Below are 16,459 nucleotides of genomic sequence, written 5' to 3' on the forward strand. Positions count from 1 at the left end.
ATAAAATCCAAGATGGCGCCGACGAAAATTTTACATCTTTTCATCATGGGTATCATTTTCATGGTTTTTGGGGTAGCTATTAACTAATATGAGGTCAAAACTAAAATCCAAGATGGCGCCGACGAAAATTTTACATCTTTTCGTCATGGGTGTCATTTTCATGGTTTTTGGGGTAGCTATTAACCAATATGAGGTCAAAAATAAAATCCAAGATGGCGCCGACGAAAATTTTACATCTTTTCATCATGGGTGTCATTTTCATGGTTTTTGGGGTAGCTATTAACTAATATGAGGTCAAAACTAAAATCCAAGATGGCGCCGGTGAAAATTTGACATCTTTTCGTCATGGGTGTCATTTTCATGGTTTTTGGGGTAGCTATTAACTAATATGAGGTCAAAACTAAAATCCAAGATGGCGCCGACGAAAATTTTACATCTTTTCGTCATGGGTGTCATTTTCATGGTTTTTGGGGTAGCTATTAACCAATATGAGGTCAAAAATAAAATCCAAGATGGCGCCGACGAAAATTTTACATCTTTCCGTGATGGGTGTCATTTTCATGATTTTTGGGGTGGATATTACGCAATATGAGGTCAGAACTAAAATCCAAGATGGCGCCGGTGAAAATTTGACATCTTTTCGTCATGGGTGTCATTTTCATGGTTTTTGGGGTAGCTATTAACCAATATGAGGTCAAAAATAAAATCCAAGATGGCGCCGACGAAAATTTTACATCTTTTCGTCATGGGTGTCATTTTCATGGTTTTTGGGGTAGCTATTAACCAATATGAGGTCAAAAATAAAATCCAAGATGGCGCCGACGAAAATCTTTGTTATTTTATTTTAGTTTACTTCTTTATTATTAAGAAAATTACACCTATGACGAAAAGATGTCAAATTTTCGTCGGCGCCATCTTGGATTTTGGTTTTAACCTCATATTCGTTAATAGCTACCCCAAAAACCATGAAAATGACACCCATCACGAAAAAAGTCAAATTTTCGTCGGCTCTATCTTGGATTTTGGTTTTAACCTCATATTCGTTAATAGCTACCCCAAAAACCATGAAAATGACACCCATCACGAAAAAAGTCAAATTTTCGTCGGCGCCATCTTGGATTTTAGTTTTGACCTCATATTTGTTAAGAGCTACTCCAAAACCTTGAAAATGACACCCATGACGAAAAGATGTAAAATTTTAGTTTTGACCTCATATTGGTTAATAGCTACCCCAAAAACTACCCACACTTGCAAATGTGTTTGCTACGTAGGAAAAGTTCAGATTTAAGAGTATCCTAGGTAATGTGTTATGTGACGAATACCTATAATTTATTTAATTCCGACTATTTTTCGGAATAACATACATTTACTAAGAATTGTATACAATGCCGGATTTAATACAGTGCCGGTAACATCATATGTATGATAATAATTCTACATTTCTTAAAAAGCTTTGATATTGTATACAATTCATAGATTATTATTCAATGAAATAATGATGTAAAATAGTTGTTTGAATATACTAACATACTTATTAGGATCGTACCTACTAATAAAAGTAACAAAATGAATTTTTAAAGTTCCTAGTAATCTTCTGGAATCAATTTCAATAAAAATACATAATATCAAAAATTAAAAATAATATCAAGTATGAAGATGGTCTATAAAATGGAATGCGCTATGTTTACGTGAGCGTGATATTGCCGCGAACAAAGTTACGTCGTTAGATACCTAAATTTGAGTAACGCAGATTTGTGACAGCGTCCTTAAGGCGTTTTAACTATTTCGTTCTGTGCTTTGTGGCATGATTCTTTGTTTTATATGTCTTATAGTTAGTGGGAATGTGCCTATCACATATCATAATAAAATCTAAATGAATTTGTAAAAATATGTTAAATAAGTTGTATAGAATTTAACATATAGATATATTATACCAGAATAATTAACCACTATGAATAGCCATATGAATAGCACGTGTATTGATTTTTTTGCAAATATTATAGTTTTCCATAAGGAGCTTGCAGGCTCGCAGGCTGGCACTTATTCCTAGCTATATTTTCTTACAAGAATTATGCGATTTTTATACGAAACGAAGATGTCATAAAGCAAAAACAAGGTTATTTGTCGTTCTTGGTTGGCGGGTCAAGTTACTGACGATTTATAACTGTTTTTAAAAATTTATTGATAATAAATGATAAAGTTTTGTAATATTTTATCACTAAAAATTATGTAGGAAAATATTCAGGATATATTTTTATGCATAAGAAATATTGTGAACTAAATTAAGTTAAAATACTGTTTGTTAACGATCGTTTTCACTTTCCCTTAATAATAATATGACTATGTATTCAATTTCTACAAACATTTACTAAGCCCGTAAGAAAAATGTTTACTTTTCCAATAGAAGCATATAATATTTTCTATTCGCCGTCTTGTTTATTATTCAGAGACGCGGCTAGGTTGTTAAATCGATATCTTCATTCTTCATATTATACATATATACAATTGTACATCGCATCAGTTAAAATTAGTAACTAGAACAAAAATCATTTAATGAAGACTTTTGTACTTTTGAAATTGACAGAAATCTTTTTCTGTATTAAAAAGTAGTTCCTCAGTTTCTGTATCAGTACTACTTATTAAGTAAATTTTACAAATATTGCAACTCATTTAGCTTGCGCTTAGTCCGTCAAAACCCATTGAAGATTTATAACGCCACCTTACAACAGAAAAGTGTACTATAAAAACTACGAAAAGTGTACTCCAAGTATATGCAAGTAAAAACTGTAATAAGCTGTTTAGTAATAACATTGTTTTGTATTATGAGATTAGTTTTATAATCTTTGTAACCCTTAGAGAAAATACGTATTGTTATTATTGTTCTTTTTTACGATTTCAAGGCGGTCTTATCAATTTTATTAAGGTCGTTTGTAGTAAACACATATGATAGCAGCGATTGTATTTATTTCTTATTATGTGTTTAATTGTATTTTATATTGACAAGATAATCGTGTTAGCATTTGCATAGGAAATTTATTTTTACATAAATTTTTCAGTGTTACATGATATATGCTGTTTACTTAGAGCATTAAACCAGCTTTTATACTCCAAATAAGTCATTCTCTATTTCTGATTCCTTATACCATTGTCTATTTTATAAATTATTTTTGTACACTCAGTAGTTATAGCCAAAACATATTACAGATATATTACATACGTGATATTTATCTAATCTTATTTGTTTATAATTTATCTCTAAGGGTTCTTGAAGTGGTGTTATTACAAAGATAACATTTTCTATCTTTACTTTAATCAGAGAATAATCTTGGTATATATATCTTGGTATAGAACAGAATACTTAATAGTAGCTAACGTTATAGTATCTTTATACTATGGTTATAGTGAGGTTAAGCAGCCACAGTCCTGAGTGTTTTTAAATTAAAACTATTCTAAATTCATTAACGTAAAACTTAGCATAATATTTTACATAGCAACCTTATTCTATATCGTTTATTGGTGATGATTTATAACTCAAAATATTCTCTTTCCTGGTAGATTATAAAACAAACAGCCAACGAACCCTAATGTTCTCAGGACAGACAAGGCGACAAAAATGCTAAATGAAAAATGGTGTGAGCTAAATATTTAAAAATACATATTACTATGTATTTGTTTAAAATGCGGAAATATACAGATTTTATCCACGGAAGTTGACATAATATATATGGTAAAAAACCTTGTTGTCAAGACGATAACTTTGAATTTTGCACCTAAAAATTGTGAAAACGTACAAATTGTCAAGGACAGGAAACAATAAAATAAATAAATCGACTATTTATATTTAAAGCACTGCTTATTATAATATACTAGCTGCTCCGCGCGGTTTCACCCCCGTGGCTCCACCCCTGTTGGTCGTAGCGTGATGATATAATATAGCCTATAACCTTCCTCGATAAGTGGGCTATCTAACACCCAAAGAATTTTTCAAATCGGACCAGTAATTCCCGAGATTAGCGCGTTCAAACAAACAAACAAACAAACAAACTCTTCAGCTTTATAATATTAGTATAGATAAAGAAGCCATAGGCTTCATTTAGTTTTTGGTTTATTTCAAAATTATTATTTATATCTTAATTTAGGACTAGGTACAGTTTGGAACTTTTCTCATGATATTATACTTAATCTTTATTGTTTGTCAATAGCCTAACTCTACTTTCTTGTTCCAGAACATGTAAGTTAGGTGAGAACTTTCTAAATTATAGGTATATACATAAATATTTCATAATTGAAATTGGTGTTTCAGAACTTCAGGGGACACCAAGGAGTATATTCCATTTCTAGTTGTTCAAAGATAGTCCTTGTATTAACCCAATTTCTAACAAACCTATAGATTTTCATGTTCAGAAATAAATCTACTTGATTGACTTAATGGTTCCCTCGAATTCAAATAACACGAGGAAGGTTTCCACCTATCAACTAAATGTACATTTTCCTTGTTTATATTATTATCTTTTTACGCAAATCGCTTTCAAATCACACACGATGTCAGTGTGCGTTACATAAAACAATTATTTGTCGTGCATACAATGTGTTTACAAAGTTAATACCCGATTTACCCAGTAACCTGGCAAATAGTGAGCGTTCAGTGAGCTTCAGTTATTTTAACCTATTTCAAAAATGGGGTGATCACTTTAATGTATGCGTGTATGGGAAAATATCGTATTAGCATAGTATAAACTATACAATGATATTTTAGTGCAGTAGCCTCAGTAGGGCTACTTAGTCCATGAGTGTGTGTTTGTCTTCTTTATAGATGACCAAGCTTTATTTCTGGGGCAAATAATAATTAGCAACATCATGTCATGATTAGAATTTAGACACCAAATTTAGTAAATTAAAACAGTAGTAAATTCAGTAGTCATAAGGAAATGGCATGTTTTAAAAAACATAATTATTCATGTCATAAATTTACATTTAAATTTGCGTAATACCTAAAGGCTAAATTATATTACAATCTTTGGTAATTTTTCTTATGAATAAAACATTAGATAAGGCTGTAGGTATTCTATGTATCAGTATAATTATAAGAGTAAGCTATCTGTACTATTAATTATAAGAAAAAGATATTTTATTATGTACCTATAATATGTATTACGATATAATATATTTTTATGTCCACATCGTTTATATCGACAAAAATATTATGTTCGCGCTTCAATCAGCTGTTTGGCCTGAGTGCATTCACCCCGAGCCATGATACGCAATAAGTAATTAATAATGTATTGGTTTCAAATTTTAGTCAAGTTCACAATACATACTAATTGGTGACTCAGTTTTTAATTTATGTTAGGTGCTTTCTATTGTATTTATTTTGTTTTGTTCATAAAAAAATAAAACATTTATTTTAGGGTTGGCTATCAATTCTGTTGTTATTAATCTGTAAAATTCTGAGAAAAAATAATCTTTAGTCTTCTTTTTCAAATTGTATCTCTATAGATCAGGCATCTACAGAGTACGTATACGTACTCTGTAGATGCCTGTGCACCACTTTCAAGAAAAGGGATATTTTTTAGTTTTATTAACCTACTTCGCGTCGTAAGAAATAGCATTCAAAAATAGAATCTTCATTTTAAAATCGCAAAATTCTAGAAATGTGACAGCACGATGAAAAATGGCCGATTCGCATTGTTTTATGAGCGAAATTGCCCTAAATCACACATAAACGTTGTAAGCTATGCGATGAAATGGTTTTAAAATTTAAATACTGTCTTGTGTATTAACTTTAAGTACTATGAATTCGTTGAATGTGGAACACGAGAATTCTCGCTAACGGAAATATCTTGGAAATTACCACAGAAATTACTGCTTTTCTTAAAATGCGAAGTTTTTGTTTCTATTTTACGCACTTGTATAATTATTACAAGCTTTTATATTTTTGTTTCGTTATAATAAAAAAAGGAAAAATTTGAAGTGATCGCTTCAGTTACTTATTCTTTTATAATAATTGCTATTCTATTCGGGTATTATGTATTTACTATATATATTTAATAAGTAGATAATATATAGCAATATAATATAGTTTCAAAGACAACGTTCGTTAGCGTTTCCTAAAATATTATGTTGAACTCAATTAAAATTAATGACGTCACCAATTATTTGGATGGGTATAATATTCTAATGGAAATTTTACACTAGGTGTGTTCCATGACTTTAATTACATTAGAGCCGTATTATAAATACGGCACACACTTGACTGCACTATTAGGGCTGATAACTTGATGTGACATTGTGAATAATAACTCAGTGAATGGGAGATTTTAGATGAACTTGTCTATGAGTAAATTGTCTGAGTAAATAACGATTGACGAAAAAATAATTTGTGGGTTCTTTACGAAAGGGTTTATATGAACATTGTGGTCGCAAAACTGTTAATGTTCGTAAATATTAATTAGATTTGTCCATTATTAATCAATAGGTACTCGTAAAAATTACAATAATTAAAAGAATAACTGGTTTATTTGGAACATGTGCGCCTCATGCTTTCCCAGTTATACTGTTATATCAAAACATTGAACAATGCGTCTATTAATATAAAACATTTTAATACAATTATTTTCAAAACATTGCTAGCCCTTTACTTTCCGTATTATAAAAAAAAAAAAACAAAACTGTCAACCCTAACTGCAGCTAACCTGTCTGACATGCACAGTTCATTCACCCTGCACACAAATCTGCCCTGCGGCTCTCATTTACCTCCCTTTGTTGCTTTCAATACACCTCTATAGTCTATACATCTTCTACTTGTAAGGTTTAGATACGTGCTACAGATTCGGGCTTGGTTTTCTTAGCCTAAAGGCATCCTTTTTGAAGTGTGTTCTTATCTGGATATAAGTTTTGAGACATACTTTGTATGGGACCATGGAGAATCTGTAAACAAGCTAGGACACTATTATTTGTATACGTAGTATATTATTATTAGTCTGTGCTATTATTACATTTATTTTTAAGAGCTGCTTATGCATGCAAATTTCTGCAGTTTTGACACATGATGACCTTTGTTATCGTCTCGGTATGGTTAATCATTTTTCAACCAACATTTTCAAATTATAGATCACCAAACGGACAGTTATTTATGTATCTTCTACCCAAGTATACAATTATTTCTACTAAAACACACGCATTAACTCTTTCCCTTTGTCCACAGTGGTATACTGCGACTACAGCGGGTCTGGTCGAGCGTTGCAGTGGATAGAAGAATACATTGCGCGCGATGTTCTACCGACGCATGCGACGCGTTGCACCGCGCTGTCTGTCACCTCTGGACAGACGGAAATATTCCGGTAAGTTCTAGCTCCCACTAATATATTAAATTCTAAAGTTTGTGAGGATGCTTGTTACTCTTTCACGCAAATACTACTGAACCGATTACAATGAAATTTGGTATGTAGGTAGCTGAAGACCCAGAATAAGACATAGGCTTTTTATCCCGAAAATCCCACAGGAACGGGAACCATGCGGGTTTTTCTTTGACACGTGGGCGGAATTTGAATTTGAATTTGAAAGGCGGACTTCAGTCTTCAACAATCAATTTAAGATTCCAGGGGAGTGTGCCCGCGGCTCATTGCTTCTTGTAGAGGGATTTCAATTTTACTTTTCTGTCTGACTTCTATCTGTTGTTAATTTTGAACCTATTTATCTTTTGTAATTCATGCTTTGTTTAAAATGTTTAATACTAACTGCATTTCTTTTAATAAAACTGCGCATAACTTTTAGATGAATACAATAAACATGGGTCATTTAAATTATTATGTTTCGGTTGAAAGAGCGTGTCCAATATATTTGATAACGTATATTGTAGTAGCTACTTAATCAGCAATATATAGTATTTATGTGCATGTTAAATGTAATAAACACGTCTAAAAGCCAAATCATGGAATGAAAAAATATAATGAATACGGATGCAATAATGCTCTTTACATCAGTTGTTTTCCTAAGAAAAGCTGTAGCTAGCCAATAAAGTCTGGTCAACACGATCATTTAATTCAACCATTTCTTACAGAACGGAATCAAAGGACATTATACGCAAAGTGGTACGAGCCAGCGAGGATGATGTAGTGGCCCTGGGAGTGTCGCTCGCGAGGTTCCTCAGAGTGTTGCGTCCGCAGCAGGTGGTCGTGTTTGTGTCTTCGAGGGAGACTGAGAGGCAACTCGCGCCGTGGAAGGAGTGTGGCTCGGAGGTAAGGGGTTGCTAGCTATTGTAGACTGTGTTTTGTTTTGTGTCCTTGAAGAAGACTGATAGGCAGCAGCGTCTTGGAAGGATGGGGGGTGGGAAAGATGAGTAGATTAGCTATTGTAGATTGTGTTTGGTTTTGTTTTCTTGAAGGAGACTGCAGATAGGCAGCAGCGCCTTGGAAGGATGGTAAGCTAGGTAAAGTGGAGTAGATCAACTTTTGTTGCTTTTTTTTATCTTTTTTATGGAGTGGTCAACAGCCTTGGTAATGCGCCTTATGGTAAGCGATTACCACTGCCCATGAACATTTAGGTGGTAGGGTAGGGTAGTTGAAAGGTCTTTTAAAATGCGTTCAACGCTTTTAAGAATAAAAGATCGTGAAGTATTGCAATATTTTATGATATTTTGTATGTTTGTAATGCATAAACTGAAAAATTTATTTGCTGATTTTAAATTTTCACACCAGTAGGTAGATTAACCATTCCAACGTGATAAAGCCTGTATTTTTCGCCTGTATAGAAGGTGTTAGATATTTAAGTAGGTTAAAATGTGTAATCGTACATGTCAGAATACGTGTTAAAGTACAATGAATTATCATGTCAGAAGTCAGAACACATTAATATTTGCAATCTATATTATCTAGGAACACGCATACTAGCTACGCTGTACGCAGGCTCTATGAAGCTTATATTTTTTTATCCACATTGTTAATTTTTTGTTACTGTAAAGTGGGCCAAGTACATTGCTAAAATTACAGGACAGTGTAAAATTTTAAAATGTACGAAATAGAAGACTGATCCAACGACTTATTACTAAGTATGGAGAATTATCACCAAGACAGACACTCCTGTAGTATTTTCCTGGTTATCATAATTCACGTATGAATAAAAATCTTTTAGATTAGTATCTATAAGATGTAGATTGGTATCGGTATCGGTATATGGAATACTAGTAGTCCACCCCGGCTTCGCCCGTGGTACATATTTCGCAATAAAAGGTAGCCTATGTCCTTTCTCGGGTATCAAAATATCTCCATACCAAATTTCATGCAAATTGGTTCAGTAGTTTAGGCGTGATTGAGTAACAGACAGACAGACAGACAGAGTTACTTTCGCATTTATAATATTAGTATGGATGTGAAGTACTGGTGAAGTCACTAGGTACCTAAATATTCTGCAAAGCCAATATCCCTTGGTTTGTTGATTAGTATACGTTTCCGATAAATCTATTTTAAACGTCTAACAGTATCGAATAACAAATAATTTTTCCATTGCAATTTTGCTTTATCGCAAACCGTAGGTCACGTCCAGCCATAATATTACGTAACCATTGCAATGTCAATACGGCAAATTCCTTCGCCTTATCAGCAATTTAAATGTTTTCATGCAACACGAGTATGATTTTAGTTTTCCAATATAAGTGCATTTGCCATTTGCCTCGGATATTGAATAATGCACGGTCTGTGTTCACTAATAGGTACTCTATAAGCAATGCGCAGGTTTTTGTATTCCGTTGATGTTGTGTCGATATTTTGTTCCCGAGGGAGTGCATTTCACTTCTGTTTCACGATTTCATTCTGGCTATACTAAGCCAAGTGAGGTTTAATATGTATCTATCACTTGTACTATACAGAAAATTATCCACAAAGAGGCGTTGTAGTACGTTGCAAATACAATAATTTCACATGGCTGGACTTGGCTCATACATTTAGATAAAGTCACGGCCAATTCAATGAGTCGAACTTTCTTTTACAATATGAAGGAAAGACAATATTTCGAAGCTTTGTTTATTATTTCCTCCTTATTTTAATAAAAGTGTTCAAATGTTAAGAAAATCTTTTTTCCCTTGCATTCTAAATAATTTGGAAAATCCAAAAGTGCACGCCTCATAATTTTTTTTTAATAAATATTTATTAATTATTATTTTTGTTTATTTAATAACAATTAAACCACATCGAATCAGACCCTGAAAAATGAAAGGGTTCTATTCCTGAGCATACTCAAGCGTAAGAGAAAAAAAAAGACTCGATTAGTAAAGTATTTCGGTCGCTATCGTGTTAACAAGAAAAAGGATCCGCACATACAGACACACGGACGTCCAAGACAGAACTTTTTTAAACTGTTTTTTAACTAGTTTAAATAACAAAAATGACATCAAAAATATCATGAACGTTAAAAATAGTGTTTTTTCTTAATATGTGTGTGTATGTATTATCTTACAAGTGCAATGTATGATACATAAAGACATTTTAAGTTTGAAAAATCAGATGTTTTGCGCGAAGTGACAGTAGTACCCACCTCAACGCTTCGCTTATGAGGCGTGCAATATTTCTTAATAAGAAATATTTAGAATTTTCATTGAGTGTGTTATATGTATTAGTAAACGGTTGGATAATAACCGTGAAATGCAATACAATTTTATAGCCCGGTTTACTGAGAGCTCTAATACAGATTCAATGGAAAATATTTTGTATGAACTGCGCAAAATGGGATTCCAGATTGGTTTTACAGTTTCATTTTAGATTCACGATTTTCTAATACTCTGGCTTTTACTTATATATTTTCAAACGGACTCTTGAAGAAGGTAATGAAATTGCGTTCGAAGTAAAATATCTTATTTGCTCATGAAATATTTTTTATGAAAATGCTAAGTGCTGAAAATAACACTTACAATATCATAGGTATCATAATACAATACACGACAATTATTTAGTAAGCCTTATTTCAAACTCCCAAAAAGTACTCCCAACTCCTCGGTTTTCGTTAGAAGACTTATTCCCAGATGCTTATTACACTTCGACACAGGGCATATCTTTATACGTAAAATATACTAAAATGAAGTCATGTTTTTAAGTGGCGTGTTAATATCCACTGAGCGAGCGCTGTGGGACCCATTGGTCGTAGGAGTGGACCATTATTTTGACGGTCGGTCACGAAAGTTGTAGTTATGTGCTATTTTGGTTTCGTACTTCCGTGTTCAACAAGGACAAATTGTAATGAAAACCATGGAGTAGCTGTTTGGGATATTTTTGTAAACATTTAGTTTGTGTGTTTTCTTAAACAAACGTTTCTTAGTTTATTCATTCGTTTTATTATGTTGTTATTTGATGAAAATTGTGCGTATTATAATTTAAAGTATAAAGTACTTTAATAAGATAATGATTCCTCTTTTACAATAAATTAATGACGGGCATTCAAAGTATTGATATTTAATAAGTATATTATGTGTCTAAAACATCAAGTACATAATTGGTTTCCTTTCCTGATAATATCATGAATACTCCCTTACATAGAATGGAACAGCGAACAAATTAATATTAAATACATAAGCAAGTCCATTCAAGGAAGCCTTATAAAATGAGTAATAGCTTGCATAGTGTATTAGCGATACAATCTATTTATACGGTTGTTCACCTTTAAATTTTGGCATAGGTACATTGTACAGACGAAAATTATAATAACACGAAGTCTAAAAATGTACATATTAGAATTAATAACGAGTAATATTGATTCAAAATTGAGATAAAACTAATTACCTATTATACATTTATTAAGCTAACTACCCCGGCAGACGTTTTTGTGCCCTATTGCAGAAAAACCTTCCTTGTGTCTTAACAAAAGCGTTAAAAACATTAGCCGAATTGGTGGAGCCGTTCTCGTGTTTTACAACACATTTGGCGATTCATTTTTGTTACATAGATAACTTAAATCAAATTATAATTATACATGTTACTTTTCTCTTATGTCCTAACATGCACTTTGTATGTATATCTTTTTATATATGCGCTTTTTTGCATTAGAGATGACATTGTTAACACAATCTGGTTAAAATGCAAATCTCATTTGTATAACCTTGGTTGTAACGCGCTTTCAGCACCTTGTAAATAATATAGTTCATTCAAGAATGCTTATTTCCCTAGCGTTTTCCTTAGACGCCATACATGCATAAAGGACAGTTTTTTTGCGAGTTTTTTCTGCTACACACTACTTTTTTTTCTCAGGCTAAAATTATCATGTGGGTCGGTCACAAAAACGAAGTTCTATTTTTAAATTTATAATTCATCGTGTTTTTTGAATTTAGAGGTGAAGGACACTGGACAAGTCGAAGGAGGCATCTCGTTGCATAGTTTATCAGAAGCTAATGTCATACATGCATTTTTTGTATACCTGCCGTATGCTTTCGATTCATAGTATTTTTTTGATGATGTTATTTTTTGTATTGAATGATGAGTTTTTGCGAATGTTATCATTGTGAATATATAATCTATCAAAACTATTATACAATTAATAAACGTTTTGGTTCTATTTTTTTTTATTCAACTATATTTAGATTGATCGAAAGGAAACGTCCAAAATATGAAATATTTCGACTTTGAATCCATATATAAATTGAATATGAAATCCAAGAACTCCCAACCCGTTATAGCAAGGGAACGAACAAAGCCAAAAGATGTGCAAATATGCACGCACTATATCGAATACTAATAGCTGTTATCTTCACAGATAATCAAGATACCAGAAACGAAGGAAGGGTTCATCGACCTGAACAACTTGGAGCATAAATTGCAAGCAAAATCGGACTCTGGGAAGCTTTTGATAGGGTTTTTCCCGGCTGCTTCGAAGTTAACAGGAGTATTGGCTGATGATGTGGCCACGACGTTGATTCTACATCAGTATGGGGCGTGGGCGTTCTGGGATTATACTTTGGTGGCTCCCACATCAGTACTGGATATGAATCCCACGTTCCCAGGCGTGGAGGAGGGAATGGTGAAGAAGGATGCGGTTTTCTTCAATTGTGAGAAGTTCGTGGGAGGCGTGCAAGGCCCGTACGTTAGTGTCTTCAAGAGAGACGTGTTTAAGGATTCGCCGATGTACTGTCGAGATGTTGAGGTACAGTTTGATAGTGTAAAGTTTGACTTAATGGCTCTGAACAATTGAACTTTTAAAAAGAGTGAAATTTTAAAAGAATTTGTATTATCTCCTTTGATAATTATTAATTATCTATACCTATAGTTATTATACCTATACCTTTTATATACTTACCGCTAAATGTAAACAGGCACTATCAGAATCGATAGAAGAGATAAGAAGCACAGAAGCAGTCCGGGCTGCGATAGTAATGCAGCTACGAGATGCTATTGGCTTACAAGCGATTGCGGACAGACAGGACCATATTACTAGGTAAGTTATATGTAAGTGTTACTAGCTTTCCGCCTGCGGCTTCGCCCGCGTTTTATAGAAAAACCCGCATAGTTCCCGTTCCCGTGGGATTCAGTAGTATTTGCGTGAAAGAGTAATAAACATACACATACACATCCATCCTCACAAACTTTCACATTTATAATATTATACTAGTAGGAAGTAGGACTTAGTTAAGATCAAAGTGTGATTAGTAAGTTAAGACGTCACTAAGTGTGAAAAGTAAATTAAGTACATATATATGCATGTAAGTCAGAGATTATGTCTAACACGTCTTGTAAGTACATCTTAAATTTTACTCTCGGAAAAAGGAGAAAAAAAGTCATATATAACATTGATAATATCAATAAACTTATCAATGAACTCGTTTAAAATAAAATAGATAATGATAATTGAGTTTACAAAAATCTAAAAACTGAAAAAGTCTTTTATATCTTTAGTTTCCTTTAAAAAGAAAGATAAAACAGCAGTCAACATTCGTCAGCAAAGTGGCTCAGTTTATTATGTCCAATTACGGGGTAAAGAAAAACTTAGATCCTAACAGACCAAGGCGATAGGAATTAGTTGGATTTGAGTGAAGCAATTAACCTACAAATTAAATCGTTAGTTAATCAGTCATGTGACGTAAATAATGGATTTAACACGTATTTCTGTAAAACGTGTTTAAGACACGTTTGAAATTTTGGCAGAGATTACTTCGTACCTGTCAACGAATGTTAAGCTATTATTTTATCAAATAAAACATGAACATTTTTGTGAACATGAATAGAATAACACTTAACCAAAATAGAAAATGAAAAAAAATGTAAATAAAAGATGTCTTTTTGTGCGTATTTTAATATTATAGGTTAATTACTCAACAGTGCTTTGCACTTCGTACAAATTATGGTGCAAATTTAATTTTGCACCATAATTAGACTAGTTTATTTAAATATGAAACAACATCATCATGCTGATAGAAATACACTAGATAATAGAGTTGAATCATGTCCACAAGCGCCATTTGGCACAAGTACATTTTATTAAGCCAAATGGGACGATGGAAATACGTCATCAGCATTATTTGCTGTAATAAGGCTATTATTTAAGAAATATATTATTTTAGTTGCATAAAATATTCATACGTAATGTATTATTTTTACGCCGACCGAGAAAACGGCTATTTAAAATTTTTAAATTGGTCCAAGTGTGAGAGAAATTACTTGGACATTTCGACCGATTTATCACACGGAAAATCGGATACTCGTACCAGAATATATTATCAAGGTCATTAGAACTCGTCTGAAAAACAACGTAATATTTCATAAGAGTATTTTAATTTTTTAAATATAATGTAATGTTCTGTTTCATATTTTTATACATTAAAAATTGCTTTGTCTAGTAGATATTAACGTGTAAAATGCCCTATTGTATAAAAATGTATGCTTATTTTTATATATGTAGTAGGAAAAATATTGTGGCTCGAACCCAATTCTGTTAACATTTTATTAGTACGGAATCCAATGTTTACGCTTAGGTATCTATTTTCGTAGAAGCCATTTCGTTAACTATTTGTATTTAAATTTGCCTTTTAATCGTTACTAGGTTACCTCATTTCATATGCACTACGTTTGTTTACTTTAAGAACTCGTTTTTTATTTGAACAATATGATAATTATTTTAACTCTATCTAATAATAAACTTTTAAAAGCAAATCAAAGATTTATGTTCATTGTATGTTCTGATGATAATTTAAATAATTTTTAAATACAATACAACGCAAAAAGAGGAATATTGACAAAATATAACCTTCATGGAAAATTTCGTTTACATCTCCGCATCTTTTCTTCATAAAAACACTACGGATATATCCAAGATATGAGTGTTACATTATATTATGATATGTATGATCAATTCATTATAATACGTGTCTTTATGTTTTAAGGGAACCCCCATAATTAGACATTCCGCAGATTTTAGGTCTACCACTTAATTTCCCTGGACTTCGTTACTACATGTCAATATAATTAACCTTCATGCATGCATGTCATGCATCATCACCGTCTAGCCATACCACGTAAAACTTATTAATATTTACTGATGAGTAGGCGCCATTGCTAAGTGAACATCTTATTTGAGCGTGTATAGCATTGATCTTTTATTTGTCTACGTGTGAAACTCACCAAGGCCGTTGTCTTAATCTATTTAATCTGCAATCATGCCTTAAATAGATGTTTAATCTTAGTATTTAGCGAATGCTTGATAAAAATGTGTTAGTTACTTGTAATTCAACACTTGTAATTCAATTTATTATATCGTTGTAATTGTTTATTAATGTTTTCTTATCGATAGTTAAATACTGATCAGCAAATAGAGTTAAAAGCTAGATCTGTATTTATTCCATTCATCAATATTATTAAGAAGGATAAAAGAAGGAACTCCAATAATGCAATTGATTATAGTTAATGGTAATTATAGTTACACGCGGAACTTGCACAAGCAAGTAAAGGAACTTTATATTAAGTGCTGTTCCCAGCTTCCAGAATCTATTAGATACACTTCCGACCTATTAAAGTCCTGGAAATCGTCAGGGTTACCAATTACCTTATTGGCGCCAATGTTTAACCTCTGAAAGCGGGAAAAACCATTTCCTGAAGACTTGCTTTGATAAATGAGTGACGTGTTCGATGAATTAATGATACAATGTGTTTACACAAAGTGTTAAATGGTAAAATTTGGTTAAACGGTTGTTTTTTGTTTGGCAAATATACAAATATATATTGGATTATTATATGTTGTACTGTGTTTTACAATCACAATTATTTATTAGTTATCATGACTTCGTAGGCCTTATAGACTAGAGTAGATAATTTTTGAAACAAAAAAAAATCGCAGTCGGATGAAACCCATTAGAAAAGGAGGGGAATATGATAAAAATGTAAGGAAAAATAAATTACGGTCAATCCGAGTTCGGGAAGCGGGAGGGGGGAGCTTTTAAGAGAAAAAAATGGTTTCTCTCGATTTCCGACAAAACTACAAGTCCTATAGAAAA

General features: G+C 32.4%; 1 protein-coding gene across 2 annotated transcripts in view; it reads left to right on the forward strand.

Moving 5' to 3' along the window:
- LOC149897089 (uncharacterized) overlaps positions 1–16,459 on the forward strand; it is a 99,430-nt gene that overhangs the window by 64,261 nt on the left and 18,710 nt on the right. For both annotated transcript variants that reach the window (XM_090116974.1, XM_090116975.1), the window contains exons 2-5: positions 7,205–7,340; positions 8,060–8,237; positions 12,733–13,119; positions 13,289–13,410. In XM_090116974.1, the coding sequence (XP_089973100.1) occupies positions 7,205–7,340; positions 8,060–8,237; positions 12,733–13,119; positions 13,289–13,410 (823 nt within the window). The remainder of the gene's footprint in view (positions 1–7,204; positions 7,341–8,059; positions 8,238–12,732; positions 13,120–13,288; positions 13,411–16,459) is intronic.

The sequence above is a fragment of the Colias eurytheme genome, chromosome 26, assembly GCF_061535395.1.
Source record: "Colias eurytheme isolate Ceu_HAF_F1 chromosome 26, ilColEury1 Martin Lab GWU primary, whole genome shotgun sequence".
Lineage (NCBI taxonomy): Eukaryota > Metazoa > Arthropoda > Insecta > Lepidoptera > Pieridae > Colias > Colias eurytheme.